General features: G+C 55.4%; 3 protein-coding genes across 4 annotated transcripts; 2 read left to right on the forward strand and 1 right to left on the reverse strand.

The window, feature by feature from the left end:
• The first annotated feature begins 5,677 nt into the window (after positions 1-5,677).
• On the forward strand, positions 5,678-26,170 carry LOC115280585 (paraneoplastic antigen-like protein 8C). Of its 2 annotated transcripts, none has more exons than XM_029925570.1 (2): positions 5,678-6,841; positions 26,059-26,170. In XM_029925570.1, exon 1 carries the CDS (start codon positions 6,229-6,231, stop codon positions 6,838-6,840), a length of 612 nt encoding a protein of 203 aa, XP_029781430.1. In that variant the 5' UTR covers positions 5,678-6,228; the 3' UTR covers position 6,841; positions 26,059-26,170. The 2 variants fall into 2 exon arrangements, with proteins under 2 accessions (XP_029781430.1, XP_029781429.1); XM_029925569.1 differs by lacking the exon at positions 26,059-26,170 and adding an exon at positions 9,682-9,962.
• On the forward strand, positions 14,800-17,238 carry CCDC8 (coiled-coil domain containing 8). The gene has a single exon (XM_029925568.1). The coding sequence runs from the start codon at positions 15,458-15,460 to the stop codon at positions 16,799-16,801; it is 1,344 nt and encodes a 447-aa protein (XP_029781428.1). The 5' UTR covers positions 14,800-15,457; the 3' UTR covers positions 16,802-17,238.
• Positions 22,328-25,203, reverse strand: PNMA8B (PNMA family member 8B). The gene is given in 7 exon segments (XM_029924323.1): positions 22,328-22,426; positions 23,532-23,797; positions 23,800-23,939; positions 23,941-24,156; positions 24,194-24,330; positions 24,552-24,684; positions 24,686-25,203. Coding segments are annotated over 7 exon segments (1,509 nt in total).
• Positions 26,171-27,272: the final 1,102 nt, after the last annotated feature.

Consider the following 27,272-nt stretch of genomic DNA (forward strand, 5'->3'; position numbering starts at 1 on the left):
TCTCTCCACCCCCCTTTCCCCACCGGCACCGTGCGATGGAGTATGCATCTCTCTTATTCGGTTGTCTCTGCTCTGTCTGCCCGGCGGCGTCAGCTCTCAGGGGACACGGAACTCTGTCCGTCTCATTCCTGGCTGTACCCCCAGCAGCTAGAGTCCAGCTAACAACAACCTTATTCTTGACACGTGGGTGTAGATAATGTGCAGTTTCCTTTCTTTGGGAAGCTTTCTTATTCCTAAGCAAAAGCAGAAAATCCAATTTTTTAAAATATTTTAATGTTTTTTATTTATTTTTGAGAGACAGACAGTGCGAGCAGGGGAGGGTCAGAGAGAGAGGGAGACACAGAATCGGAAGCAGGCTCCAGGCTCTGAGCTGTCAGCACAGAGCCCGATATGGGGCTTGAACTCACAAACTGCAGGATCATGACCTGAGCCGAAGTCGGACGCTTAACCAACTGAGCCACGTAGGCGCCACTTACTCTTTTTTTTAATGTTTCTTTTTGAGAGAGGGACAGAGACGGAGCACGAGCAGGGGAGGGGTAGAGAGAGAGGGAGACAGAGAGAATCCCAAGCAGGCTCTGCACTGTCAGCACAGAGCCCCACGCAGGGATCAAACCCACAACCAGGAGATCAAGATGTGAGCTGAAGTCAGATGCTTAACCGACTGAGCCACCCAGGGGCCCCAGCAATCACTACTTTTAAAAATTAGTATTGGGGGGCGCCTGGGTGGCTCAGTCGGTTAAGCCTCCAACTTTGGCTCAGGTCAGATCTCACATTCGTGGGTTCAAGCCCCACATCAGGCTCTGTGCTGACAGCTAGCTCAGAGCCTGGAGCCTGCTTCCGGTTCTGTGTCTCCTTCTCTCTCTGCCCCTCCCCCTCTCATGCTCTGTCTCTCTCTGTATCAAAAATAAATAAAAACATTTTAAAAAATTAAAAATAAAATAAAAATTAAAAAAAAATAGTATTGGGCTGTCTGGGTGGCTCAGTCGGTTCGGCTCAAATCAGGATCTCACGGTTCGTTGGTTCAAGCCCCATGTTGGGGTCTGTGCTGACAGCTTAGAACCTGGAGCCTGTCTTCAGATTCTGTGTCTCCCTCCCTTTCTGACCCTCCCCTGCTCATGCTGTCTCTCTCTCTCTCTCCCTCTCTCAAAAATAAATAATAACATAAAATTTTTAAATTAAAAAGAATAGTATTATTTGTTGTGGTTATAGGCATCCTTCAAGATTCCTTCTAATGACACCTCCACCAGGAAGCCTTCCTGGATGAGGCTAGGCAAGATTAGTTACTCAAAGCCCCCACAAAACTTTATGCAGCTCTCTCTTTAAACTTTGGCAAAATGTGCCCCAATGAGTGTATTCTGTATTTTACGCCCCATGCCGGGGATCAGAACACATCTTCATGGTAATTACAGGGCTTCTCTATCTGACGGTAAACAGGCTGACCTAGCCTGTCCCAACCACCAGACCGAGCTCCTGAAAGCACAGTTTGTCTCACCGGCTCAAGTATGCCCAGCACGTTGCCCAGAGTCAGGAACAAGGAAGCTTCTCAGTCACTATTGGGGGAGTGAATCAATGGACCTTTCTGTTGCCTGCTTCTCAATTTGGAATGTGCATCAGCCCAGGGATATGCAATGGAACCCTAGGGATTCGTGAATCGGCATATTTTTGTTGACATACCTCACTCCACATAGCTACAAAACCTTTTTTTTCTTGTGATGAGAAATTTTCAGATCTACTCTCTTAGAAACTTTAAAATATACGGTACGGTGTTATTAACAATAGACTCATTTATCTTGTAAGAGGAAGTGTATGTACCTTTTGACTATCTTAGCCAATCGCCATCTCTGGCAACCACTAAACTGTTCTCTGTATCTAGGAGTTCAGTTTTGGGTGTTCTTTTTTTTTTTCTAAGATTCCACATATAAGTGAGATCATAAGGTGTTCTCTCTCTGTGTCTGCTTTATTTTGCTTAGCATAATGTCCTCCAGATCTATCCGTGTTGTTGCAGATGGCAGGATTTTCTTCTTTAAAAAAATGTTTTTTTAGTATTTATTTACTTTTGAGAGACAGAGTGTGAGCAGGGGAAGGGAAGAGAGAGAGGGAGACACAGAATGCAAGCAGGTTTCAGGCTCTGAGCTGTCAGCACGGAGCCCAACGTGTGTCTGGAACTCAGGGACCGCGGGATCATGACCTGAGCCAGAGTCAGACGCTTGACTGAGCCACCCGAGTGCCTTGGGATTTCCTTCTTTTTAATGGCTGAGTTCTATTCATAGATATACTATTCATTCTGTATGCATATTCAATCATATGAGAACATTTATTTGTATATGAATATTCATTGATTTATGAATATTTATTTGTGTATGAATATTCATGTGCAGGACATATATATGAATGAATGAATCGATGGACACTTAGGTAGTTTCCAGCCTGGCTTCTGTGTATATCAACTGCTGCAATGAACAAGGGTGCAGACACCTTTTCTGGTTAGTGTTTACATTTCCTTCTACCCAGCAGTAGGATTTTTGGATCCAATGGTACTTTTCTTTTTTCTTTTTTTTTTTAAGGGGGAGGAGGCAGACAGAGGGGGAGGGAGAGAGAATCGTAAGCAGGCTCCAAGTCCCGTGCAGAGCCCCACGCGGGGTTCGATCTTACAACCACAGGATCATGACCCGAACCGAAATCAAGAGTCAGAAGGTTAACCGCCGGAACCACCCGGGTGCCCCTCTTATTTATCCCGTGGTCATTTAAGTTTTTTGAGGAACTTCCATAACGACTGCACCAAGTTCCATTCCCCTGGCAAAGATTTTGATTGCCGATTTCATTTCATACTTGGAGGGAAAACTGTTTGTATTAAAACGGACAACCACTGTGTTCTGGAGCCTAACGTGATTTTTTTAATGACAAAATAAGACTTCAGAGAAATGCCTTTCAGACAGCTGGCTCCCTTCAGCCCTGGAGGAGAGGGCACATTTTCCTTCTTTCCTGGAAAACTGGAAAAGCCATACATTCATCCGAATGTGCCGTTTTCTAAAGGAAGAGTTTGGTCGTTTATGACGTGTCGGTGCTCAGTAGAGAGGCAGGTGCACTGTGCGCGACCCGGGGTGAGGACCTCGCTCTGAGGACCCCCGGGCCTCGGACAATCGTCCACGTGGAGGAAGCGGGGGGAAGGGCAGCCCCAGAAAGAGATGTGAGACCATCAAAAAGTTACTAAATACAGGGGCTCCTGGGTGCTTCCATGGGTTAAGCCTCCGACTTCGGCTCAGGTCATGATCTCACCGTTCGTGAGTTCGAGCCCCGCGCCGACAGTGTGGAGCCTGCTTGGGATTCTCTCTCACTCCCTCTCTCTCTGTCCCTCCCTCACTCGTGCTTTCTCTCTCTCTCAAAATAAATAAAACAAACTTGTTAAAAAAGTTACTAACCAGGGAGTTCGTGGGTTGCTGGAAAAAACCTCTATGCGAGTCTGTTCCTCTGTAACTGTAGTTAGTATCGGGTTTTTTTTTTAATGATTTGGAAGCTTTTTTTTAATTTATTTTTTTATTTTAAGAGAGAGACAGTGCGAGTGGGGGAGGGGCAGAGAGAGAATCCTAAGCAGGCTCTGAGCTGCCAGCACGCAGAGCCTGCCCAGAGCCTAATGCAGGGCTTGAACTCACAAACTATGAGATCATGACCTGAGCTGAAACCAAGAGGCAGACGTTTAACCGACTGAGCCACCCAGGTGCCCCAATATTGGGTTTTTAAGTATCTGTGAGTGACTCAGATGGATACAGTCGGCGCCGCTTCATTGCAGGTCCACCGTCTGTGGGTTTAGTCACCACGGGCAGCAGTGATCACCTGTGTCACTCCTCTCCCTTTATCCCCCCCGGAACCGAGGAGAAGGGCAAGGACAGCACAGTGAGGTATTTTGAGAGAGAGGCCACATTCACGTAACTTTGGTTGTCGGGTTGCTAGAATTGTTCTATTTTATTTTCGTGGTTGTTCATCTCTTCCTGTGCCTTTAATTTATAAGTTAAATTTTATTGTAGGTGTGTACGGAGAGGAACAAACATAGTATATCGGGGTTCGGTACTATCCACGGTTTCAGGCACCCCCTGAATGTATCCCCCTCCCCCACCCCGCCGAGGAGAAGGGACTAGAGTAGTTGAGAAACTGGAACCCGCAAGAACAGTCTGGAACCCGTGAGAATGAACCGGAAGCCCCACCAGCCTCGATTCCTCGCGTGCCCTGCGGGGAAAGCTGGGGCGCAGCCCCGCGGAGCTGCCCGGGCACCTGGCCCCATGATCATAGAAGCTAGAGAGGAAGAACCGGCAGAAGCAGGTGGAGCTGAGGTCTGATGCTGCCCCAGGCCAACAAGGGGAGGGGGCAGATCAGTGACAACGTGCACAAACCCCTGTAGGGCCTGGGGTCTGTGCAGACCTCCCCTCTGCAAATCCCATGCAAATGTCTCTTTTAGATAACTCTAAGCCAGAGCCACTCCGGGAAAGGAATCCTAAGACCCGTAAACCCAGCTTAGCTAAATTAAAATAGAATCACCGCATGGCCCAGAGAAGGGAAGCCACTTGCCGGACATCACACAGCAACCGCCTGAAAGAATGGGAGCTAAGTCCGGTGGCACAGCAAGACCTCCTTTTCTCGGGGGACGGTACGATGTTGTATGAGGTCAGATGCTGGGACCCAGGAGTCAGGGTGCTGAAGAAGGAAGCCTGGCGTTGCCATTCACTCGCTGTGTGGCCTTAGGTAACTGAATTAACTTCTCTGATCCCCAATCTTCCTGACGGTAAAATTGGGAACATTGATAGTATCCATGTCAGAGGGCTGTTGTAAAATGAAACACCTGTGCAGGGAGCTTAGCGTGGTGCTGGGCACATGATCAGAGCCTGTGGGGGGCGTTAACTGTGTTACTATTATTTCCAAGCGGGTGTGTCCAACAAAGACATGGCAAGGTGAAGAGACTTGTGTTCCTTTTGGTCCCTAAGTTTTATTTATTTTTTAATATTTATTTGTTTTTGAGAGAGCGAGACAGAGACAGAGCATGAACAGGGGAGGGTCAGAGAGGGAGGGAGACACGGAATATGAAGCAGGCTCCAGGCTCTGAGCTGTCAGCACAGAACCTGATGCGGGGCTCGAACCCACGAACTGTGAGATCATGAGCCAAAGTCAGACGCTCAACCGACTGAACCTCGCAGGTGCCCCAGTCCCTAACTTTTAGATGAGGCAACATATAGCCCGTCTTCCTCCACCAAACTTTCCATTTCAGTCATGTCTTTATGTCTATACATGGACTCGAGAATTCCGATTTTATCAGGGGCTTATGATCTCATTTTTAACATTGGTGCTCACATTGTCCCCGATTTGGGCAGTGGGAGCCCTTCAAGCCGCTTTCTGTCCTTCCACCAGTTCTCATCGTTTGCTGAGCATTTCCTTATTTTCTTGACCCCATAACAGATGTTCCGGGTTCATGCACCCCTGTATCTTCGCTGTCCCCTCTCCCCTGGAATCAGCCAGTCTCTCCAAGGAGGGGAAGGGTGCTTCTGAAGGCGGGTGACTGACCCCTCACCCCTGAATGACCCCCTCGGACTCTGATTTCAATGCGGCTGGCCCTGGCCAATGGCAGAGTCGATGCTCTAGCGGTTGCCATGGAGACTTCGGGCCGCAGAGCGGAAGGAGATGGTGACGTCACTGCAGGAGCAAGTGCCGCGTCCACTTCCTTGTCTTAGCCCGGCCACAGGGCACTGAGGGCAGCCTCTGGGCCAGCGGTGAGACAGCAGCCAGCCTGCCTTCTGGGCCCCCCCACCCCCACCCAGAAGGTGGCAGCAGCCCTAGGGAGATCCGCCCTCCCAGATCCGCTGAGGGTGCCAGGACCCGCGAGACCTTTGGAGACCACCTCCAAGAAAGGAGCAGGGCATCTTCAGACCCTCCTCGGTACCGCCTTGCCCAGCCTGGGCACTAGTCAGCTGGCAGACCCCGCCTGCCTCCGCGTCACTCTGCCGAAGCCCCCTGGGAATTCCCAAGAGGCTTCTCCCGGAGGAGGTGACCAGAAGGCCGGAGGCCGGGGCCCTGTGGGCAGGGCCAGGGGCCTCGTCGCCTGGAGGGACAGATTGGGCCCGGTGTGGCCTCTCTCCTGCTCAGCCTTTGCGAAGGGACTGCGGCATCCTGGATCGCCTTCCGGATTCCCGGGGCAGCTCGGAGGCGCAGCAGCGGGCATACTGTTGCCTCCGGGAGCTGGGCAAGATGCTGTTCGGGGTGAAGGACATGGCTCTGCTGGAGCACGGGTGCCAGGCTCTGGAGGTGGAGAGTCACAAGTCCCTGATGATTCTGGGCATCCCCGAAGACTGCAACCATGAGGAGTTCGAAGCCATCATACGGGCCCCCCTGAAACCTCTGGGCAAGTTCGAAGTGGCTGGGAAGGCCTTTGTGGAAGAAGAGAGGTCCAAGGCGGCCATCATTAGGCTGGCGGAGGACATCGATTATGCCGTCGTCCCCAGGGAGATCAAGGGCAAGGGCGGCGTGTGGAGAGTGGTCCACATGCCCCGGAAGCAGGATATTGAGTTCCTGACCAAGCTGAACCTCTTCCTGCAGAGCGAGGGCAGGACCGTGGAGGATGTGGCCCGGGTCCTGAGGCAGGAGCTGTGTCCCGCAGAGACGGGCCCCAGAGAGCCACCTGCCAGAAAGTGCCACGCGCCTGGCTCCGGGGAGAAGCCTGGGGCTGGGGCCACCGCCGGTGCAGACACGGGGCCGCCTCTGGACTCCACGGAGAAGCCGAGCAAAGCTGGAGATGACAAGAGAGGCAAGAAGAAGCACAAGAGAAACCGGCGGCGGCACCATGCATCAGACAAGCTGTGAGGTGATGTGGGGAGGGGGCGCGGGCGGGGCAGAGTGAGGTGGGTGTTGCCTGAGTGGGTGACGGGGGAGCCTCTGAATTCGTTTTGGGAATTTTCGTGAATGTGGATAATATGGAGGATGGAGACGATCACTCAAATGGGGGGGGGTCACTTCGAGTAAGAACAAGCGTCAACTGAGTGAGACGGGGGACATCTGACTGGGGGGTGAGGGCCGCTCTTCTTCTCTGATTAACTTGTGGGTTACATCTGAGCGATGTGGTCAGTGTCCGGGTGAGCGTGGTCATTCATTCACTCATCCATTCATTCATTCGACTGATACTTGCTGCCCACCTGCTGTGTTCCAGGCACTGTTCTAGAAGCTGGGAGAAGGGAGCAGACCTAACACAGATCCCTGCCTTCAAGGCACTCAGAGAGACTGAGGAGCATTTGGGTTACGGGGGTACGTCTGAGTGGGTGTGGGCACCGTCTGAGTAGATGTAGGTAGTCTGGTAATCTGAGCATGGATCACTCATTCATTCAACAAATGTTTTCCAAGCACCCACGGTGTACCGGGCACCCTTTCCAGGACTGGGCGACAGCAGGGAACAGACAGACCCAAGCCTTGGCCTGGCCACCCTCATATTTAAATATCTGAGTAGGTGCGGGGAACACCTGAGTTACCTGAATATATGAGTGAGGGTGATGGCATTTGAATGTGTGGGTAGCATCTGAGTATGAAGTAATATGTGAGCCATTGTGGGCAACATGGAAGCGTGGGAATAACACCCAGGTATGTGCGTGAGTATCATTTGAGCGGGCGAGGGTGATTCTGGGTGAAGAAGGGTCTCAGAGACCCTCAACCCACGTCTAACAACCTGGAGACCCCAAGGGACCAGCCTCAAGGTCGAGGCCCCAGCGGAGGAGTGCCTGGGACTGTTTCCATGGAAACCGAGGGCTGCCCACCCCTCCCCTCCCCCTGCGCAAGCAGGTGTTTGCAGGAAACGGAAGAAGGGGAACAGGGTCTGGGATTCCAAGGTTTTGCAGGAGGTCTCTTGCCAGAATTGAGGAAAAGCCAAGAAGGAGGAACATGTCGGGGTCAGGGAGATCCCTGCTCGGGAGGAGGGCCGCTATCTCCTTCACCACCCCCATCACCACCTTGTGCCCCACCCAAGAGGGGTGCAGCCTCTCTTGCTAAGCATGTGTTGCCAGGAAGAGGCACAGAACCTTCTAGCTCTGAGCCCTGCTGGAAAGCCCTGCCATTGCAAAGTCTAGATCCGTTTTGGTGTTTCAGGGGTTTTGTTTGGTATTTGGGGGGTTTTGTTGGTTTTTTTGTCAATTCTTTGTTTTGGTTTTTTGGTTTTGTTTTGTTTTTTCGGTTTTTGGGTTGGTGGTGGGGGTGGGGGGGTGTTTTTGGGGGGTTTTTTTTGGGGGGGTCTTTTAAAAGGATGACCTTGAATGTACCTCTGGCACAAACTCGTCCAGGGAGGGCCACCCTGTTTTGCACGTGGCAAGTAGAAACCATGCCCAACCAAGTGAGATGCCTATTTGCCACGCCTGGGGAGCTCAGTGCTCTGGCACTTGACTTTCAAAAGCTGTAGCTGTTCTGTACTCGCTCGGTGTCCCTTACAGGGATGGTCAGACGGGGGACTCTTGTGCTCTGATTGCCACGTGTGGTTGGGATATGGGTCTCCCCACATTCAATTCCAGAAGCTCTGACTTGCGCACAGGGGGTGCTCACCTCTACACAGCAAAAGGCGAGACTTCCAGAAATAGTCCAAAAGGAGGTAAATAATTAAAGAGGTCACCTTCAAGCGTTACCAATTAGCAACATTAACTTTGAGTCCCCCGTGATGGTGAAGACCAACAACAAAATTAATCAGGTGACATCCAAATGTCCATGGGTAAGACAGAGCTCAGGGACGTCTGACCTGTGAATCTGCAAACTCCCATTGGTTTAGGGATTGGCAAAGGTTTGACCTAAAATTTTTTTAAATGCAATTTACACACACACACACACACACAGAGGCTCAGATTCTTACCTACAAATTGTAATAGCCGAGCTGGCCCCCCCCCCTCCGCCCGATGTCTTACTATGGTGGATATTAGTCATGTCTGTCAATTCCAGCCTCCAGCCTCTGTTCTTACTTCTATGAGGCTGCACCCTCTGTGGCCCCCTTAGCAGAGCGGAAAGGTGGTGATTCTCTCTCTACCCACCCCTCACCTTGGCAGCCAAGGTGCAGGGTGCAGGACCCACCCTCAGGCGGTCACAAATTCCTCAAAGGTCCTTGCTTTCCCAGCAAGTGTCAAGACCGAAGGAATTTTTAGAGTTCACTTGCACTGACAACTTAAAACCTGAAAGACTCTGATTTCTGTAAACTCCCCAAACTGACTCTGCACCATCAGCCTCGACATCCCTTTCTCTGTGTGTGTGTGTGTGTGTGTGTGTGTGTGTGTAAAGATTTTCCTGCCATCCCCATGTATATATTTAATCTTCTTGCCAAGTGCATCCATGGACTAGAAGTTTGTAGTTTTCTATTGATCTTTTTCGCCCTTGTAAGTTTCCAGCCTGGGCAAAGCCACTCCCAGTGTGTTGCTCGACTGTGTTCACTGTGTCCTCGGTGTCTGGACTTGAGGAAATGTGGCACGGACCTCAGGCACATTTGTTTGGTGCACGCTGCTCTCCCATTAGTCATTGGAGCGTAACAAGGGACAGTGTGACCTTTCTTAGCGTTTTATTGGTGTCAAGACTTTTTTGTGCTTCCTGTGAGTTTCAGGTGTTTCCTCGCCAACGTTCGTGTTTGTGATCCGCCACGTGAGTGGTTGTTCAATGTTGCCCCTAAAACCAAACCTACCGCTTCTCAAGGTTTTCTGGAAGAGTTTCCGGAGCAATGCAAGCAGTTATGCAAAACTGTTACCATTTGAAGCCAGTTATCTGTGAATCAAGGTATGCCTGGTGCACCGAGAATCCTGAGTGAAAATTCCCAGCGGAAGTGGACTTGCAGGCTGAGAGAAGCCGGTGGCTGGCCTTTGTAAACCCCCATTTTCAAAAGTGGGTTCAGTGACAACTCTTCATTGTTTTCTGTGGTTCTTGCTCTGTTGTACAAATATGAACTTATAAAATAAACGTATGCTAATACAAACACAGTATGCTCTTGAATATGTTGGGAGAATGCATGGTAGGTCTAATCTGGGAAAACAATCGAGCTGCCAAAATACCATTTTTTTAGTTTATTTATTTTGAGGGAAAGAGAGAGCATGTGGGTAGAGGCAGAGAGAGAGGGAGAGAACGAGCCCTCAGCAGGCTCTGCACTCCCCATGCAGGATTCGACCTCACAGTGAGATCTCATTTTGTAATGACATCATGACCTGAGCCAAAAATCAAGAGTCAGACTCTTAACTGACTGGACCAGCCACTTCCCCCTAAAAAAGCATTTTGAAAATCACGTCCGTAGGTTGCCTGATGTTTCCCAGGCGGCTGAGGGGAAAGGAGAAGTGGACTAAAACACCGGAGTAAAAACAAGGGCTATTCTGTGTTCCGGGCGCTGTGCCCAGTTTTCAGTACTCATTAGTTCACTGGATTTTCCCAACCCCCAATGGCGCTATAGATCCACAAGCCCGTATCCAAAACCCTGGGGCCAGACGTACTTCAGAATTCAGAGAGTTTGGGATTTCAGAAAGGTGATACAGTGTCTGTATCTTACATTGTGTAATTCACCCCGTGGACAGCTTTGGGCACTTCCTCTAACCACGCCCATTAGTAATCTGTGTCATTTTTAATATTACTCCTTACAGTGGCAACCAAGTGCCAGGGAGAGAGATTTGAGGCCTGTTTTGCTTCCCCCATTCTTTTTGAAATTTCCATTTCTTTTAAACAGGCTATCAACGTGGGAGTTCTAATTATCTATTTGTTCCCTGCTCCCCTGCCAGAGATCTGGGTAATCTAAAATACCCACAGCGGAACTGCTCAGGGTTGGCATTTAAAAAATTTTTTTTTAATGTTTACTTATTTTTGAGAGAGAGAAAAAGAGTCTGAGGGGGAGGGGCAGAGAGAGAGAGGAAGACCCAGAATCTGAAGCAGGCTCCAGACTCTGAAGTGTTTGCACAGAGCCCAAAGTGGGGCAGGGACCCACCAACGTGAGATCATGACCTGAGCCTAAATTGGGTACTTAGCAGACTGAGCCACCCAGGTGCCCTAGGGTTGGCAATTTTTTTTTTATTTTTATAATGTTTATTTATTTTTGAGAGATAGAGCATAAGCAGGAGAGGGGCAGAGACAGAGACAGACACAGAATCTGAAGCAGGCTCCAGGCTCTGAGCTGTGAGCACAGAGCCCAACGCGGGACTCGAACCCACGAACGTGAGATCATGACCTGAGCTGAATCCGCCGCTTAACCGGCTGAGCCACCCAGGCGCCCCAGGTTGGCGATTTTTTTAAGAATGTGGACTATTTACGGTTTTCATTTCTAGGATAACCCTCCGCGCACCCCCTCCCCCCCAACGCAAACATTTTACTAATTACAGAAACCAAATGTCTCATCTGCGAGGTCATTCCGCTTGGAAGTCTTGACTTTTCGGACTTGGATTCTTAAACCAGTATTTCTCAATCGGGTAGCCTAGGGATTCTTAGTTTCGTGGCTTTTCAGGGAAGCTGATTGGGGGATCCGGCCTAGAAAAAGGAGAAGCAGACTAGAAAAGGCGCTGCCCCGCCCCCGCCCTCGGTCTCAGAGCAGACCGGGGGTGCGAGCGCGTCTCCTCGTTGCCAGGGAGACCGCTGGGGGGGCGGGGACTCCAAACCGAGGACCGGGGACCGCGGGGCGGTGGCGGGGCCAGGCAAGGGCTGTGCGCGCAGGCGAGGATGGAGCTCGCTGAGGGAGAAAATCCAGCAAAGCCCTAACGACCTGGTCCGCAAAGGCAACAACACCACCAGTGAGCCAGTAACTGTGCCAAGGCCTCGCGGAGACCTTCACCAACCCCCACCTGCCAAGCATCTTCCTTCCCTCCCTTTCTCCCTTCCCTCCCCTTCCCTCTTTTCTACACATCTGCCTGGTTCCTTCAAGAATTAAATACAGGGGCGCCTGGGTGGCTCAGTCGGTTGAGCGTCCAGCTTCAGCTCAAGTCATGGCTCAGTCGGTTGAGCGTCCAGCTTCAGCTCAAGTCATGATCTCACGGTTCGTAGGTTCGAGTCCCGCGTCGGGCTCTGTGCTGACAGCTCAGAGCCTGGAGCCTGCTTCAGATTCTATGGCTCCCTCTCTCTCTGACTCTCCCCTGCTCACACTGTCTTTGTCTCTCAAAAATAAAAATAAATAAATAAATAAATAAAAAGAATTAAATACAATCCCATGACAGGAGTTAAATAAAATTAAATGTATTCATGGGGGCGCTTGGGTGGCTCCATCGGTTAGGCAGCCGATTCTTGATTTCAGCTCAGATCCTGATTTCACAGTGTGTGCGCTGGAGCCCCACATTGGGCCCTGTGCTCACAGCTCCCAGCCTTCTTTGGATCCCGTTTCCTTCTCTCTGCCCCTCCCCCGCTGTCTCTCTCTCAAAAAAAATAAATGTTAATTTTTTTAATTACATGTGTTCGCTTTTACACTTTGTATTTAAGTCATTATTTCACAGGGTTTTTTTTATTGTTGCTGAAATTTTTCTTTTTAAACAGATTGTATATTTCATTTTACTTGGTTTACTTTGTAACCCAGTGAATGCATTCTTTTTTCTTAAATTTTTTAATGTTTATTTTTGAGAGAGAGACAGAGTGCAAATGGGGGACGGTCAGAGAGAGCAGGAAACACAGAATCCCAAGCAGGCTTCAGGCTCTGAGCTGTCAGCACCGAGCCCGACATGGGGCTCTATCTCACCAAGATTATGACCTGAGCAGAAGTCGGATCTTAACCAACTGAGTCACCCAGGTGCCCCTATGAATGCAATTCCTTTTCAACTTTATCTTGAAAAGAGACCCATAGCACGCAGAAAGGGTTAAAGATTCCTGAGATACAGCCACTCCTATATTTGGCAGGGCGAGGGGAGTGTAGAATGGCCTCTCAAAAAAAAAAAAAAAAGGTGGCCCTTGAGCAGAGGGAAATTGCCAAGAGAAGGTGGGGCCATAACATTCTGGGCATTGGGAACAGCAAGTGCAAAGGCCCTGAGGTAGAACTGGGTATGATGTCTTTGATGAACACCGAAGAGGCAGGTGTGGCTGGAGTGGATGGAGTCGGTGAGGAGGAGAGGAAGAGAAACGTGGAGGAGGTGTGCTAGGGCCTTGTGGACGGTGGTGAGGACTTTGATTTTACTCCGAGTAAGATGGAGGAGTTTTGAAAGAATAGAGACAGCTCTGCCTTAAGTTCTCAACAGATCCCTTCAGCTACCCGGTTGGGGTAGATTGCAGGCGGTGAGGGGGAAACAGGAAGCTGTTTGCAAGGGTCCACCTGACCTTGCAGCTCTGAGGATTCATTCTGGGCCCATTCAGCCTGCAGCAGGGTGCCTGCTTCAAAGGAAACTCTCCACGCCAGCTGCTCCCGACGCTGCTGTGGTGAGTGCTGTCACTCAGCTAGCTGCCCCAGAGTTCCCTGGGAGGCTTTGCACATCCTGGACCCCACATTCCAGGGATCCTGATCCACTATGTCTCTGGCCGAATCTGAGGACCTTTGATTTAATTTAAGTTACTTTGTTAACATTTTTGACAGCTAAAAATCCAAGCAATAATCCAAGCAAGAAGATACAGAGTGAAAAATGCATGTCTCTGCCACCGCTGGGGATCCCCAAGCCCCCTCCCCAGAAACAGCCACTGTTGGCAGTGGGTTTTTTTTTTTATGTTTGTTTATTTTTGAGAGAGAAAGGGAAAAGGAGAGCAAGAGAGAAGAGGGGCAGAGGAGGGGCAGAGAGAGAGGGAGACAGGGAACTGGAAGCAAGCTCCTGGCTCTGAGCCAACAGCACAGTGCCTGAGGCGGGGCTTGAACTCACGAACTGTGAGATAATGACCTGAGCCAAAGTCAGAAGCCCAACCGACTCAGCCACCCAGGCGCCCCCGGCAGTTTGCACCTGTGAACAGTACATGTAACACCTAGGCCTTTTGGTCCACTTTCAGTCATTCACACACACACACACACACACACACACACACACACACATACACGTCAGACTGTTTCAGAGTCAAAGCTAGGCTCCATCACTTTCCATGGTGGGACCTTGAGGAAATAAGTGATCTTTCCTCCTCAGCTGTAAAATGAGCATCATCGTCATACTACATCATGTTATTGTAAGGCTGTCATAAGTTAATTCGTACAAAGTACCTACAATGGCACCTAGGACATGCGAGGGTGCTCGTACAACCTGATTATCCGTCTTCGCACAAGGTACTTCCTTTTACATGGCTGCATAGTATTTCACCGGGAGAACCATACAACTGAGCCAGTCCCTCCTGGTGGACACTTAGATCCATTCATTCATGAACATCCTTATTGAGCACCTATTGTGTGCCGAGTCCCACGCTAGAGGCTGGTGCAATAAGGCCCTGGTACCAATTTCTCCACCAACACGCATGGTTACACAGGTAAGGATTGCAGGTACCAAAAGTCACATGATGCGAGATTGTAACATCCACAGCCAGTGGCCTTCAAAAGGACTGCCCTGTTGCGCACCCACCTTCCAGGGCTTGGCTGGAACCTTTAGAATAGCAGGTTTAGAGAAAGCGGCCTTTCTGGGGAAAGGTGCTGACGTGGGCCATGGGCGGGCGTTGGACTGGGGAGCGTGGGGCCCCAGTGAGGCCTGCTGCGCGGCCACACCCCTGTGCGGGAGGGGAGTGAGGGCGCCCCGAAGGGAGTGGACAGCCCCCCTGTCAGTCTTCCCGAGTCGGGGAATGTAAGATGAGAAGGGGGAATGTGGGCCTCACCCGAGGAGAGGAGAGCGAGGAGGAACTTCCTGCCCGTGCGCTCGGGCTGGGAGGCTGTAGGCGCGTCAAGGTCAGCCTGCAGGGGGGCGGCTGCCGGCCTGGGGGGCGGAAGACCCTGGGGCGGGGGGCGGCGCTGGGCCTCGGCCATATTGAATAGCAACGGCCAAAGTCGTCTTTGTCTGCGAAGTCCTCTCCCAAGCTGCAGGCGAGTCCCCGAGGCAGGAAGAGCCGCGGGGCAGCCCGTGCGCCCCAACTTGGAGCCGGGATACGCGCGTTCACGGCTGGCGGTGGGCTTTGAGCCCCAGGACTGACCTTGCCCTCGGCTCACGTAAGCATCCCGAGGGGGTTGATTCCCGCCAGTCCTTGGTGGGGAGCCGGACCTGGCCAAGGCTGGACTTGGTTTCCCGCGGCCGAGAAGTTGGCAGGGGTTGGCTCACCCTTTTGTCTGGAGAGGTGAGACCCTCTGGGCAGGTCGGCTGAGACCCTCAAGACCCAGGCCTCCTTGTAGCTTGGGGTCACTGCCCCCACCCCAGCTTTCACCCTGGAGATCTTAAAGACCCTGGAGAAAAGCCACGTGGGGGGCTGGTTCCCCTGGGGCTTCCTCCCGTCCCCCGACTGTCTGATCCTTTGGAACATCCCGGATGTCTGCAAAGATGTGGATCTGGACGTCCTCGTGGAAGCCCTGAAACCCGTGGGGACATTCAAGAAGATCGGCAAGGTGTACCGCAGGGAGGAGGACTCCACGGTGGGGATGCTGCAAATCGGGGAGGACGTGGACTACCTGCTCATCCCCCGGGAGGTCAGGCTGGCCGGGGGCGTGTGGAGGGCCATCTCCAAGCCTGCCACCAAGGAGGCGGAATTTCGCGAGCGGCTGACCCAGTTTCTGGAGGAAGAAGGCCGCACGCTGGAGGATGTGGCCCGCATCATCGAGAAGAGCACCCCCCACCCGCCCCAGCCCCCCAAAAAGCCCAAGGAGCCCCGAGTGAGAAGGAGAGTTCAGCAGATGGTGAGCCCTCCCCCGCGGCTGGTGGTGGGCACCTACGACAGCAGCAACGCCAGCGACAGTGAGCTCAGTGACTTCGAGGCCTCCAGAGACAAGGGCGACAAGGGTCGCAAAGGCCCGGGGTGCAGCAGGAGGGTGCGCAAAATGCCCGTCAGTTACCTGGGCAGCAAATTTCTGGGGAGCGACCTGGAGAGCGAGGACGATGAGGAAGTGGTAGACGCCTTCCTGCGGCGAGGGGGACAGCAGCCCGGCGCGCCACCCGCCCGCCGCCGTGTGAACCTGCCGGTGCCCATGTTTGACAACAGCCCCAGGCCACAGCTGTCCAAGGCGGACAGGTGGCGAGAGTATGTCAGCCAGGTGTCCTGGGGGAGGCTGAAGCGGAGGGTGAAGGGGTGGGTGCCGAGGTCCGGCCCTGAGGGGGGCGAGGCCTGGCAGGCCTCCTCTGGGGTGGAGAGGGATGGGACCTGGGAGCCAGGCAGAGCCAGCGGCGGGGTGAACGTGGGGGACGCAGGAGGCGGCCAGGTGCCTGCGACTCCCCCGAGAAGATGGAGGCCCAAAATCAACTGGGCCCCTTTCCGCCGCCGCAGGAGGGAAGAAGCAACATCCACAGTTCAGGTGGCAGAGGCTGCGGACGATCGGAGGGAGGAGGCTGTAGATGATCAGAGAGCAGAGGCTGCAGGTAATCAGAGAGCAGAGGCTGCTGGTAATCAGAGGGCAGAGGCCATCCCTGTCCAGGGGGCAGAGGCTGAGGCTAATCAGAGAGCAGAGGCTGAGGCTAATCAGAGGGAAGGGGCTGCAGATAATCAGAGGGCAGAGGCCCCTGTCGTCCAGGAGGCTGAAGCCTCAGGTGCCCTGCTGGCCACAGGGGCAACCCAGGGAGCTAGGGCCCGGAAACAGGTCAAGACAGTGAGGTTCCAGACCCCTGGGCGCTTTGCCTGGTTTCGCAAGCGCCAGAGAGCCTTCTGGCACACCCCCCGGTTGCCAACCCTGCCCAAGAGAGTCCCCAGGGCAGGCGAGGCCAGGAGCCTTAGGGTGCTGAGGGCAGAGGCCAGAGCGGAAGCAGAGCAGGGGGAACGAGAAGACCAGCTGTGAGGCGCCGGGCAGGGGTGGCCCTGTATCAGCCCCTCAGGGCGTGGTCCTCCCTCCCCTGCACTTGGACGGAGACGCTCTGCCTGCCCCTGAACTTGAAAATGGAGGTGAAGCAAGGGCCAGGCAATGAGCCTCCCACCTTCACCCAACACCCCTCTTGTAAAAATTTTGTCTTTCATGCATTGATTTTCTTGAAATATACACACGCCTTCTGGACACCCAAGGAATGTAAAGAGAGAGGCCCATAGGGAAGGGTTGGTTCACCCACGATCTGACCTTCCTCATATGCAGCTCTAGGTGCTCAGCTTGGAAAAAATGGGGAAAGCTGGGGAGAAATTCCCTCCCCTCCCCCTTTCCCTTCTCCTTTCCGCATCAACTGCCTCCTTGAACTGAAAAACTGGGTACAAGCCAACATGCAAATAAAAATGTTTAGAAAGCGATTTTTCCTAGCTTTGGACTTGGCCATCGAGGAGTGCTCCAGGGTGATCTTGTCACTCCCTTGTGTCCCCACCAGCCCCACCTTCCAAGATGGTGACCTGTGTTTATGTTGCTTTGCTGGCCACACCCCCCCATGCCCCTTGGGTTCGGGTCCAGGGCCTGCAGCTTACGTGTTTCACCTGACCCCCTGTTACAAGGTAGAGAAGAAGAGAAATGTGTCCACAGTTCAGATCCTGGGGCCTTCACGCCAGAGCCGTGGATTTGCTGGACCTGGCCGTGCGGCCCAATCTCTTTCCATCAAGCCCCACAAACATCCCCAGGGGCAGACTGGCCACAGGCCACATTGAAAACTCTCTGTGGGGCGCCTGGGTGGCTCGGTCAGGTGAGCGTCCATCCAACTTTGGCTCCGGTCACGATTGCGATCACAGTTCGTGGGTTCGAGCCCCGCGTCGGCGTTTGAGCTGACAGCTCAGAGCCTGGAGCCTGCTTCAGATTCTGTGTCTCCCCTTCTCTCTGCCCCTCCCCTGCTCATACTCTGTCTCTCAAAACTGAATAAACATTAAAAAAAAATTTCTTTCCAATAGAAACAGTCCAAAAAGCAGGATTATGTTTGTGGAAAAGCAGGAAAGCGTGTAGTGTGCTGTGACTGGTGCTCCTAATCAGGGAGAGATCAGGTTGCTAAGGCCCCATGGGCGCTGGTGGACATCTCTCTGTGTTCCCCAACCCCAGCTCCCCCAGAGAGAAACAGCAAATGGCCACACCCCAGCCTAGCTGAAGGCAGAGCAAAGGGAAATCAGGGAGCAGAAAGGCCTGAAGGCCAGCTGTGTCCTGACTGTGGCTGCGGTCCTGGCCTGAGCTTCTTGGTGGTGGTTTTTTTTTTCCCCTTTGGAACTAAAGAATGATGTGCCGTCACCACTCCCGCCCTGGAAGTAGTCACTGCTGGTCCTGCTTCCCAATAATGCTAAGAGGCCCTTTGCACTTGGTGTAGTTCACAGCTCATAACCCGGTAAAAGGGAGCCCTGGTGGGGTTTGGAAGAAATACAGGGTGTGGACCCCCCCGGAAGGGAAGAGGGAGGGATGGACTTGGCTGGGGGGGGCGAAGGAATAACCAGACTGGACAGAGCCATCTCGGGAGTCCCCGGCCGCCTGGCATCCAGGTGAGTGGTGGCCTGGGGTCTGTCCCTGACTGCTCCCCATGGACCACAGGGCGGAGGGGGGAAGGCTAGCCTGCTTGGATTGCTGGAAGGTGACAGAAGGTGGGAGGAGAGATGGGGAGAGTCAGCAGGAGAGATGCAAAGATTTGGGGCAAACCCGAACACCCGCCGATTCTCCTCTGTCCCTCGGATCCCCAGTGTTCCAGACGTGAGGACACATCAAGACCCAGGAAGCAGAGGCCCCTGGGGTTAGTTGAAATTGCACCAGAGTTTTTATACTATTTTCTTAAGTTTATTTATTTTGAGAGCGTGCGTGCACAAAGGGGAGGGGCAGAGAGAGAGGGAGAGAATCCCAATCAGGCTCTGGATGTCAGTGCGGAGCCCAACACGGGGCTCAAACTCACAAACCCTGAGATCGTGATGAGCCGAAATCAAGATTCTGACGCTTAACTAACTGAGCCACCTGGGCGCCCCAATACTAGTTTTAATCCAAGGGGGTTTCATTTAGTGCTTGAAGGGCCCAGTCCCCAGATGCAGCCCACTGATGCTGCCAGGGCTGTGGTTTCAAATGTACCAGGATTTTCCTGGTGGGAAAACTGGAATTTTGTCTCCAGATCAGGTAGGTTTTAAAAAATTTTTTTAATATAGTTTACTTATTTTTTGGAGAGAGAGAGGCAGAGCATGAGTAGGGGAGGGGCAGAATCTGAAACAGGGTCCAGGCTCTGAGCTGTCAGCACAGAACCCGATGCGGGGCTCGAACCCACAAACTGAGATCATGACCTGAGCCGAAGTCAGACACTTAACCGACTGAGCCACCCAGGCGTCTCTCTCCATATCAGGTTTTATCCGGGCGTGCCCAGCCACCCCTACATGTCCCCAAAGGGCAAAATAATGGAACACCACCACCAAGGTGCCACCCTGCAACACGGCGGTGTGCTGTGACACGGGGGGGGGGGGGGGGGGGGGGGGGGGGGGGGGGGGGGGGGGGGGGGGGGGGGGGGGGGGGGGGAGTAAGGAGGGATTTGGAGCCTGGGTCACCGCTAGCACCGCCCCTTACATGCAGCCTTGGCTGGTTACTTAACCTCTCTGTGCCCCTAATTACTCATCTGAAAGGGGGATCTTAATGGATACAGAGGGTTCCTCCCAGGGCTGCTGAGAGGGCTGAAGGAGAGGGAATGTGTTGGATGGAGTTCAAATCAGCCCCACAGACGTCATCTATCATGTTCCTGTTATACATCAGAGGCGGCCAGTTCTTCCCCAGACATCTCAGCCCTGAGGGGCCCCCTGGGACAGTGGTTCCCTACCCTGGCTGGACTCCGGGCGGACTCCGGGCATATGCCTTTCTCTCTAGCTCCAGCGGATGCTCAAGCTGCCGGTCTCGGGGCCTCGCCTGAAAGGCCGCTGCCCCACAGAAATGTCCCCTTTCCGCAGCCTGACGTTCAAAGGCCAAGTGCAGCTCCGGCACTTGAAGACCCCGGGCCAGCGGCAGTAGCCTCCCGCGCCCTCCCGAGGAGCCCGCGCCGAGCGGTCCCAGGGCGCCTCCTGGCGGGAAACGCGGGAGCAGCGGCCCGAGCGGGCTTCCTCCCCTCTCGCCAGCTGTGGGGGGTGGGCAGGGGACGCCGCCCTCCGGCCCCGGAGCCCTGGATCTTTCCTCTGGAAGATCTGGGACCCGACCCCATTCCCAGAAGTGTCGGGACTCGAGCTGGCCATGGGGCCGGACAGGCGAGGCCCGAGCGTGAGGGGCGAGGCTGGGTAGCGCGTGGGGTAAAGAGGCGCTGCGGCCACACGGTCTGGAATGGCTCGCTGGTTCTGCGAGGGAGCCCCGGAGTAGGACCAATCCAGGTTCGAGCCTCACTTTCCTCCTCTGGGAAACGGCAGCGCAAAGCTGCCTTCGTCCTATTCCCCCAACCCTGGTCCGTGCGCAGAATCCAGGACAGCCGCGCACCACGACCCAAAGCGCTCCGCCCCACGGACCCCAAGGGGACACAGCACGCGAGGCCGGCCGCGGTGGGGTCCGTAACCACACGTGATGACCTCAGTGACGACCCCGGGGCTCGCGCCTCCCAAAGGCGCCGCCCTCCGGCCTCCGCCCGCCCCACCCCTCACCGCTTCGGGTCATCACTCAGAGGCCACCTGGTCAGCGAGGGCTTCCCGACCCCCGAACTAGGCGCCGAGCAAACCCTGCGCCGCCGATCGCTCGCCCTGCGGCCTCCGCTGTCGTGCACCCGCGTGCGCTTCTCCGGGAGCGTCTTTTGTGTCCCCGGGCCCACGACGCTCCGCATTGTAGGCGTCCTCCCGCCGCCGCGCCTGCGCAGAGCACCGGGCCTGGGTCCGGGTCCCGCTAGGCTCGCACCTTCCCTCCCGCCTCCTCTGGGGCGGCCGCTCTCCGCTCCGTGTCCTTGGGGCCGCGGGAAGGCGGGACGCCAGGGACGCCCTCCGGAAGGGAAGGGACGCGGGCCCGGGGCTCCTGGGTCCCCCTTCCCCCCCAGGGAAGTCTGCTGCTTGGTGGAATCGTCCAGTGCGGCGACCTGGGCTCTGGGCAGCCGCAGCTCATCTCTGAGCCACTTGCCCTTCCCTTCCCGAGATGCCCACGTCACCCATTTCCTCTACTAGCCCCCCCCCCCGCCCCCGGACAAATACAGTCAGTGGGTCATCCGGAAACACGTTAGGTTGGCAGGTGGCTGTCAGAGCTCTGGAAAAGTGGGCGTGTGAGGCAAGGTTACATTTTTAACGGGGTGGTCCGGGAAGCCCTCCCTGGGACTGTGGCAGTTGAACAAAGGCTGGGATGAAGTGCAGGATGGGGCTGTGCAAATATCCTGGGGAGCGGCTCTTCTGGCCAGGGGGAACAGCAGGTGCAAAGGCCCTGCGGCAGGAACAGGCCCCAAATGTTAACCTGTGGGGACAAAGAAAAACTCTAAAGAGTTTGGGGAAGGGAGACACGGAATCACACATCAGACTGATCTGAAAGGGCACCTGTGTGGGAGGGGACCCCAGGGGGAAATGGAAAAGGGTCCCCTCAGTCTGGGTCCATGGCTGACCTTTGGCACAAGGGCATGGAGTTGGGTGCTGGGCATAGAGGGCAACAGGCCACAAAACAGGGTGAAGGGTCCCATGTGGACCAGGGTGAGCTATACTTGGGTGGAGACCAACTTTGGGGGCTAGGGAATAGAGCAGAGACAGGGAAGGGGGGAGCGTGCTAAGAACCAGATTTAGGGGTGACGCCTGTGTAGTTGGGTGGGCCAAGAAGAGGTGTCTGGGGACAAGGACCTAAAGATTGAGGAGGGCTGGGACCTGCCAAGATACACTTCTGCAGCAAGGGACAGCTGAGGTGGGAGGGGGAGGGGGAGGCCTGGGTGGGGGCAGGGAGAAGTTGAAAGAAGGTAGAATTTATGTGGCTGCGGTTGGGGGCGGGGGCGGACCGCCACTGAAGGACACTGGGTGCAAATCAACCGTGGGACAGTCCCAGGGTAGTGGCCCAACCCCAGACACTCCCCTCCCCCACCGCCCAGAGCACAGAGAGACCAGACCAGAAGGCTTACTTCACTTCACTGAGACCCCAAGTGACAGGGGCCCAGAGAAGAGCGTGGAGCTGCTCCGCCCTCCTGCCCTGCCCCCAGGCATCTGCAGAGGCCACTCGGCCCAGGGCCATCGCCCCCAGGGAGGGGGTCTTCCTTCCCAGCCCCAAGGCCTCCTGACTGCTCCAAGGTGATCTTGGTCGCTGTCCCAGTGAGGTCCCTGCAGCCCAGAGGGAGACTCCTTCCGGCCCAGCTGAAGCCGTTCTGGGGTCTGCTTCTGCACCCGGTGTCCCCAGGTGGGAGTAAGACAGTCCAGTTGGGCCCTGGGGACACCCCCAGACCCCAGGGCTTTCCCTGAGACGTGGCACGATGGCCCTGCCCCTCAGGCGCCCCCGCAGGGTCCCCTCCAGTGTATAATTCACTTAGAGACAGAACCGGGGACCCGTCATCCTCTTAAGCCGGGGCTGCAAGGCCAGGGCTGAGGGGCCGGTCAGCCCGCCGGACCCAGGGGAGGGGGATGGCTGTAGGGACAACGGAATGGAGGGGGCGGGGACCACGGCCTGTTGGAAGTGTGCTGCCCTCACTGCTACGGACGGAAGCCAGAAATCTGGATTTTATGTGATCCACCCAGAGGTGTATATACTGGCAAATAATGCAGCCATCTGGAAATCACTGTGCAGCCAGAGTGGCAGGTTCAGCCTGGACAGTGGCAGGTGGCCGGCCTTGGCCTTGAGGATCTGGGTCCCTTGTGTCTGCAGGAGGAGGGCAGGGCTGATGCTCTTTCCTTTCTTCCTCCTTCTGTTCCCACCTTCCGGGCCTTTCTGCTCTTCTCCCATAGGGCCTCTCCCCTCCCCGAGGGGCTGCCCCCGCTGCCCCTCACACTCCTCTTCCTGGAATCATCTCCTCCCCTCAGCAGGGAGGACCAGCCTTCAGGCCTCAGCTACACGTGGGTCCGGTGGGTGTCAACCAGCTGCCCAGCTGGGTGGCCCAGGCTCCATCCCAGACCCCAGGCCCCAGGAGACGGGAGTGGGGGGACAGTGGCCAGAGGCAGGTGTCTGGAACCACGGGGGCCCCAGAGAGCCAGAAAGAACTCTCTGGCCTGTCTGCCCTCCCCACGGCTGGATGTCCACCCCCATGCTCAGCCCGACGCTCACTGGGAGCCACATGGGTGGGCCCTGAACACCCTCCCCTCATGCAGTTTCCTCCCGCATCTCTTTCCTTCTTTCTTGAGGATGGCTCCTGTCACCTGCAAAGGAGGGACAGCAAGGGACTCAGGAGGCCGGCCTGAGGCTCAGCAGAGCTGGGGTCCCACGGGGAAGCCAGGAAGCTGGGAGGCTGCCTCTGCCGCAAGGCGTGGGATGGGGGGGCGGGGGGGCCCGCACATCCCTGGGCTCTTGGGGGGCTCCCTCCAGCTGCCACGACCCTTCTCCCACTTGGAAGGGGGGGTGAGGGGCCAGCGGACCCTTGGCCTCACTGGCCTCCCTGTGGGCCCTGGTGCCTGCACCCCCTTTTTCTGGTTCACCACTGCCTCGTCCCCCACCTTCCTCTCGGGAGTGACCCCTGGCCGCCGCGGCCTCCACTGCCCCCTAAGCTTCCACCGGCCAGATGGGACCACGCCCACCTCACCCAGGGCTCTGGAGCCCATGCCCGCCGGCTTGGCCCTCCGCTTCCTGGAGGCCCCAGCCTTGGGCTCTGAGCCTGGCTCTCCGGTCCTCCCACGCCGCCCCCGGGGCCCAAGGCCATCCCCACGGCCTCCCCTGCGGCCAGCAGCACCGGGAGCTCCGAGAGCCCCACCTCGTGGTCGCCCCAGCCCGCCATGAGGCCTCGCTGTGTCCTCTTGGCCTTGGAGGGCGTCTCGACCTTGGCCAGGCTGGAAATGTTCTCCCGGAGGCTCCGGCGGCGGTGGCCTTCCGCAGGACCATGGCATCCACCTTCTCAGGGGCTCTCCAAATGTCCTTGCACGTGACAGATAAGACCTCGGGGACAGCATCTGGCGTGGCTCTCCTGTCGTTCCAGCCCAGGGACTCCTCCCCAAGTGATTTTCAACATCTCCCCCGGGGTCCACGGGTGCGCATAGGCCATGACGGCCACAAACTCGGGACTGTCCACCCTCTTGACTCCTGGCTTCGTGTTTTGCTGTGACTCACTGTGGGCGGCGGCACTGTCCGTGGGCTCCTGGTCCCACATGTCTCTCACTGCCTGCAGGGTCACCAAATCCGGGCCACGCTCCTCACTTCTCAGCTGTAACAGGCTGAGGGCCTCAACCTCCCCCCTACCTTCCCCCCCACCCCCCGGGTTCTTCCTCCACCTGCTCCTGCTTGGCTTTGTCTGTCACTGTCACCAGGGCCAAGAACTCTCGGGGACCTGCTCCTCTGGCCGTGTGGCTCTGCGGGGCCCACTCCTTGCGGAGCTCCGCGGCGGCCTCCTGGACCCAGGTCGTCCTGGTGTATCCCCTGGATCACGATCCCCAGACTCCCGCCTGGCCAATGGGGGAGGCCACCCGCCTGGCTCTCCTTGCCCTTCTGGGCCCACCTGTGGCCTCTGGCTCTGCTTCTGTGAGCCCTTGGTCCTTCCCAGGAGGGGAGCCAGCCCTCCTGGGGGCGGGCTCTGAGCCCTGGGTGGGGGGGCGTGTCCGGGGGCTCTGACCCTGCGGTCCCGCCAGGGCCTCTCATCCAGCAGCAGGCGTTTCACCTGCCCCAGGACCCTTGTGTCCTCTGCTCTGTCCAGACACAGAACCTGCCGGACACCGCCCTTGCCCTTGCCTGGGATCTCTCTGGGAGGAGGTGTGACTTATGTCCTCCCCACACTCCACCAGGGTGACCTTGGCCTTCTGGTGCCTCAGGGCCCTGGTGCTGCAGAGCCTGAACGTGCCCAGGGGCAGGAAGGCCGGGTGCAAGGTGGCTTCGATGGGCGGCTGCTCCAGGCCCTGCGGGATGTGGGTGACCAGGGCTCTGGGCATGTCCGCTGGCAGCCGCCGCACCGGCTTCGCAAAAACCTCATGGCCCTGGTGCCGCCTGCCCACAGGCACAGGTTGCAGGGCCGGGGATGCTGGAGCGGACTCGGGCTGGAGAGCCCTGTGCAGACCCCGCCCTGGACCAGCGCTGCAGGGCTTGGAGTTCAGGTTCAGGTGAATGTGGCCAGTCTGAGAGCTGGAGGAACTCCTGGCTCCTGCTCCGGCTGAGGCAGCAGCCTTTCTGATGCCCGCCCTCCCGGGCTGTTGGAGATCTGCTGGTGGCTTACGTGTCACATCAGGGATGCCACCAGCCGGGTTGCGATGCCCATTGTCCCTGAGTGACATAGCTCCTGTCCAGGTGCCTGGGAGGGCGACGCCGGTGACACCTGGGCCTTGAGCGGAGGGGAGTGGGGCTCTGGTCAAGTCTGGGCACTCACCTCCTCTCCAGTTCCAGCCGCTTCTGGGTCCTAAGCCTGCGAGGAGGGGCTCGCCCCTCCCCCAGCTGGGCTGGGTCTTCGTGGTAACACTGTGGCCTGGAGGTGGGGGGGGAGGGTCTGTGTCGCAGGGGGTCTGAAGGGCGGCTCTAAGGGACTGGAGGAGAGGAGGGCATGGAGATGGGCAGCCCTACCTCCACTGATGAGCCCAAAAAAGCCAAATTCACAGGGGACAGTGAGACATCAGACAGGGAGACCCAACCTCCATCAGTGGATGGAGAGTCCGGTTGTAATTTTCCCCACCCCTGGGTCCAGGCGGCGGTCAGGATGTGAGACCAGAGTCTAGGAGACGAGTGCGTGTCCTTCAGGGCGTACAGACCTCATTCCTGGAGACCAGGCTTCATTCTTGCTCGAGTTCCTGTGTGGGACGTGGCCCATGGAATTCATCTTGGTTGGTTGGTTGGTTTCAGTCATTTAAGCATGTGTATGATCCTCAGTGAGATCAGACGCGGATTCCGGTTCCCGGAGAAAGCATCTGCCTCCCGCTGGGAAGTGTGTGAGTATCACGGCTTCGCTGAACACGTGTGCTGCACGTCCTGCATCCGCCCACCCCGTGTCAACCAGGCTCTGTGGCCCAGCTGTCCGACGTCTATCCTACTTCTGCTTCTCCAGCCCCCGCCCCCCACTCTGGGAAGATTTCCAAACTGCCCCAGGCCTGGGACCGCTCCTCACTTATGTGGCAATAACCATTAACCTTACCTCCTAGGACTCCGCTGGGGGTTAAAGTGGCTGACGCTGAAAACACTTGGAAGAGATGCTGGCCCAGAGTTGGTGCTCCGAACAAGGTCGCCATGGAAATTATTTATTGAGATCTTAGCATTATATAAGCATTTGTTAAATAAAATAAGGAATCAAACACCTTGGGGTTTTCTTTTTCTTTTTCTTTTCTCTTTGATGTAGGAAGAGAGTTTATAGCAATGTTTCCATGGCAACCAGGCCCAGAGCACACCAAACTGCTTACTCACTCTCCTACCAGCCCCCCCCACCCCCACCCCCCCGCCAGCTCTTAGGTTCCCTGCTTTTCCCTTCTCTGCCCTTCCGGGTCCCCAAATGGATGTCACCCTTCTCTCTCTCCAGCAAAGTTGTGCAACAGAAATCTAATTCGAGCCTGAAGCGCAAGCCACATGCGTAATGTTGAATTTGCTCTGGGCACCTTCAGGAAATGAAAGGGAACAAGGGGAATGAATTTTAAGAATAGGTTTCTTGGGGCACCTGGGTGGCTCAGTCGGGGAAGCATCCGACTTCAGCTCAGGTCATGATCTCACAGTTTGGATCCTGAGTTCAAGCCCCGCGTCGGGCTCTGTGCTGTGAGTGCCAGGCCTGCTTTGGATCCTCTATCCTCCTCTCTCTCTGCTCCTCCCCTGCTCACTCTCTCTTAAAAATAAAATAAAATCTTTTTTTTTAATCTTTAATGTTTATTTTTGAGAGCGAGAAAGAGACAGAGCAAGGACAGGGGAGGGTCAGAAAGAGAGGGAGACACAGAATCCGAAGCAGGCTCCAAGCTCTGAGCGGTCAGCACAGAGCCCGACGAGGGGCTCGAACCCACTAAACATGAGATCATGACCTGAGCTGAAGCCGGAGGCTTAACCGACTGAGCCACCCAGGTGCTCCACAATAAAATCTTCTTAAAAAGAAGAATAGATTTCATGTATCTTGAAATATACAAAATGTAATCATTTGTGTGCCATCAATTTGAAAAAAATATGTTTTTAATTTATTATTCTTGTGAGAGGAAGAGAGAGAGAAGGAGAGAGGGAATCCCACGGAGGCCCCTTGCTGTCAGCGCAGACCCTGATTTGGAGCTCCATCCCAGGAGCCGGGAGATCATGGCCTGAGCCAAGGTCGGAGGCTTAACCACTGAGCCACCCGGGCGCCTTGTGCTTTATTCCTTTTTATGGCAGAATAATATTCCACGGTATG

Source organism: Suricata suricatta, chromosome 16 (genome assembly GCF_006229205.1).
Source record: "Suricata suricatta isolate VVHF042 chromosome 16, meerkat_22Aug2017_6uvM2_HiC, whole genome shotgun sequence".
In the NCBI taxonomy this organism is placed as follows: domain Eukaryota; kingdom Metazoa; phylum Chordata; class Mammalia; order Carnivora; family Herpestidae; genus Suricata; species Suricata suricatta.

Bases quoted from the DNA above. Each gene is read 5' to 3' on its own strand.
- CCDC8 (XM_029925568.1), top strand. From the start codon at position 15,458: ATGCTGCAAATCGGGGAGGACGTGGACTACCTGCTCATCCCCCGGGAG.
- LOC115280585 (XM_029925570.1), top strand. From the start codon at position 6,229: ATGCTGTTCGGGGTGAAGGACATGGCTCTGCTGGAGCACGGGTGCCAG.